Here is a 3,801-nt window from a genome sequence, read left to right on the forward strand (position 1 = left end):
GTCACAGCTGACGATGTCATCGCTGCAGTGCGCGCGCTCAGTGTGCCAGCGATCCATTGCCGACGCCTTTACTTAATTAAAGGGAATGTCGTAACCCTAGCACCTTTTCTTGTTGAACTTTTCAACCGCTGCCTCACTGACGGTGTTCTTCCAGAAAACTTCAAATCAGCTTACATTACGCCTTTATTGAATAAACTGACTTTAACGCTTCTGATCCCAAATCATATCGACCCATCTCCAACCTGTCAATTTCGTCGAAACTCGTGGAAAGCACTATGGCCCGACAGCTATCTTCATCGAGACCGGACTATCTTCAGCGGTCCGGTCTTGTGCTTTGCTTTCAGTCTACATACCGTCATCTCCATTCGACGGAAACCGCTGTGCTTTCTGCAAGCAGTAGACTGCGGCGGCATTGCGACATTGGCTTTACTCGACCTGTCGGCCGCATATGAAACGGTCGACCACGCCACTTTATTGCGTCGACTTGACGCATCATTTGGCCTGCGCGGCACAGTGCTGCGGTGGTTCGAGTCCTATCTCAGGAATAGTTTCAATGCGTTCGACGCTGGAACTCTTCTTCTATGCCATTGTTGGTTACTTGCGGCGTACCTCAGAGATCAGTCCTCGGCCCAATCCCCTTTCTGTCATATACTGTCGACGTGTTGCACATAATTGATTCACATAGTTTGAATCCGTATATGTTTCCCGACAACACCCAAATTTATGATTACTGTGCACCGGTTGACGCTGCAGCATCGCAGGACTTGATGGCTGTCTGCATGGAAGCAGTCTCAGACTGGATACACTCCAACCGGCTCCAGCTCACTGCATCAAAAACCGACTTTATTTGATTTGCGACTGCTCCGCGCCAGCATCAGCTTCTTCATCAGCATCAGCTCCGTTTCCAGCATCGACATCAGCTCCGCGCATCCGGCCAACCCATGTTCTCGTGGGCAACGAGTTCGTATGTCGGCGTCTTTGGTTTGAAACCTTGGCACTCTTCTGGACTCGGAACTTTCTATGAACAATCACATTTACAAAATCATTACCGCTTGTTTTGGCGCTCTGCGACGAATACGAAGCGTCAGCCAAATACGTATACGTAGCGTCAGTTCTAGAGACCTTCGTGGTGGCGCTCGTTCTGTCCAGATTGGACTGCGGTAATGCCACTCTCTATGGACTTATGGCCACGGCACTACATAAAGTGCAATCCGTTATGAACGCTGCTATGAGACTCGGGTGCAAAAAAAGCGAAAATTTTACCACTTTTCACCGATATTGCGCGATCTTCACTGGCTACGCTTGCAACAGCTCACGAAGTTCAAGGAGGCTATTCTGACGTTCCGATGCCTTCATGGTCTGGCACCTCCTTATCACACGGAATGCCTGCAGCGCGTGTCGGACCTGCCTTCTGAAGACGCCTGCGTTCGTTATTAACAGCGGACCTCGTCGTACCATCTACATGTATATCTACAGTCGGCGACAGAGCGTTCCCGGTTGCCGCCGCCAGAACCTGGAACAGTCTGCCGGCTTTCGAACTTCGGCTCCTTCGTTGCAGGTGTTTCGTCAACGCCCAAAGACGGAACTCTTCCGTAGCGCCTATGAATCTAGTGCTTGGTCATTTTTATTTGTTCTCATCCTTTCTCGTGTCTATTTATTTTTCGCTTGCTATTAAACTTGGGTGTAACGTGCCCTCGAAGTTCGTTTGAACCAGACGCCACGTTAACTGCATCGTAGAATAATAATAATATAAATGTTGTGAGGCTCATTTATCTTGTTTTGTTAAGTTGACTACTGGTATAAGCACTTTTGTTCCAAAAGAAATGGCTAGTTCATGATTGCATTCCTTTAATGTCTTTAGGCAGCTCTACAGTCCGAAATTAATTCATTCAACGAAATGTCCTTATGTATCCCATTTGAGATTATTTTAGATTATATTTAATTCTTGTCCACTTAAGCGGGCCAACACATTTATGCAGGCTAATAAGACATAAATTTCAACGTGATTAACGTAGAAAAATCTATCCAGATTTCTTTTGGGACGACACAGCAGAGCCATTGAAGCTTACAAGCAAGCAGGGAACAATAGCGAAAAACCTGACTGGGAGATTAATTACAATCTTGGTAAGTCTATTCTTACAGGAAGAATTAAATTAAAATAAAAGGATCAGTTCTCCTAATGAGGTTTGAATTTCACCACACTTTCGTTTCTCTGTGACTATTATTGCCGCTGAAATGTTCTCCTACTTAAATGGAAGTAATCTCTCATTATCGAAATGACATTCTGCAGGCATTTGTAATCAGCGCATTCCTCCTAATGATGTTTGAAATTAAAAAAAAACATAATTTCGTTTATCTGTACCTTTTATTGCCACTCAAATGTTCATCTGCTTAAATCAAAACAAACTCTTATAAAAGTAACGCCTTTCGGCAGGCATTTGTTACCAGCGCACGGGTCAGCTTGAGGCGGCGAAGCAGGAGCTGCAGCAGGCGTTACAACTGCACCGCCACCACGAGGTCTTCAAAGCCCTCGCCAGCGTCTACCTGCAGCAGAGTGACGTGACCGCCGCCGTGTCCACCTACCGAGCCGCCATCGAGTGAGGCTAATAATCTTAAGAATTCTAGTGGCCAGTACTTGTCATGGTCGGGATTGTAGAGCTGGTATAAATAATTATACTGTTTCATACCTGTAAATGTCTTTCAGACCTGTAAATGTCTGTAAAAATCTTTCCTGCATAGCATAAATAGAATACCCGTGAAATTTTTGATGAGAATAAATACTTTTTATTATTATTATTTTAAACAAACTACATAGAGGACTCAGCCTAGTTGCTCCTCAGTTTCATTTGTTACTAAGCTTCCACTCGCCGTTAATAGAAAGCGAAACTCCAAAGCTTTTCAAATACTTCTAAAAATATCCTACAAACAAAAATATTACTCGAATTTGCAAATAATAACGAAAATTGATAAAATGAAAGCAAAATCCTCGTACAGATTTCTAAAGTTCAGTACAAGTACGACGTGATAAATGACACTCATCAGAGTGTAATTTCTCAGAGTATCACTGTATACTTACAACTTTACTTTGTACTCACTTTAATAATACTAAGAACTTCAAGATTGAAGTAATTTGCGTTGTGCAGGCAGTTCCCAGAGAACAGCGACCTGCACAGCAGCTTGGGGAGGCTGCTCCTGCAGACTGGCAGGTCACAGCAGGCCTTCGAACAGCTTGGTGCCGCCCTCACCTTCAACCCCAACCACAGTCCATCCCTGCTCGCTATTGGGGCAATGATGCAGGTATAAAGTATCATTTTATATTAATTAAAAATATCTATCTTATGATTATTTAATGGGATAAACACGTCATTTCCCGAGCAACGTTGGGCTAGCCTGTTAATGTGTAATGCAATTTACTAATTGAAATTTAAGGCTTGATGTTCCTTTACGTACATTGAAAATCCGTACATGGACAATCCACTTAAAAGTGATAAGGAATTTCTGATCAGAAAAGATGGCAAGAGAGCCGCATCTCTGACTACGATGCAAGACTACATCGTCAAGTTCAATAGGCGCGCCTCTTATTTATAATTAGCAAATAACAGAAAATAGAAGCGCTGCAACCAAAATGAAATTTTCGTAGTGGAAGTGATTGCTGTGGTGTCATTGTGACATATAGACTTGTGCTTTGTCGTAGTTATGAAAGAGTATAAAAGAAGACAGAGTTGCGCAGTGCATGGGAATTTTCTTTTTGCTGATACCAATATATTCTATGTCGANTTTCTATTTTAAACTGATTTTATT

General features: G+C 43.2%; 1 protein-coding gene across 1 annotated transcript; it reads left to right on the forward strand.

Annotated features, from left to right (window-relative positions):
• Positions 1-1,311: 1,311 nt before the first annotated feature.
• Positions 1,312-3,303, forward strand: LOC108678848 (Bardet-Biedl syndrome 4 protein-like; the record flags this gene model as incomplete). Its single annotated transcript, XM_018167341.1, has 4 exons — positions 1,312-1,425; positions 2,016-2,124; positions 2,435-2,597; positions 3,144-3,303. Coding segments are annotated over 4 exons (546 nt in total), but the record flags the coding sequence as incomplete, so codon positions are not given.
• Positions 3,304-3,801: the final 498 nt, after the last annotated feature.

Source organism: Hyalella azteca, unplaced genomic scaffold (assembly GCF_000764305.2).
Source record: "Hyalella azteca isolate HAZT.00-mixed unplaced genomic scaffold, Hazt_2.0.2 contig1814, whole genome shotgun sequence".
NCBI classification, from domain to species: Eukaryota; Metazoa; Arthropoda; class Malacostraca; order Amphipoda; family Hyalellidae; genus Hyalella; species Hyalella azteca.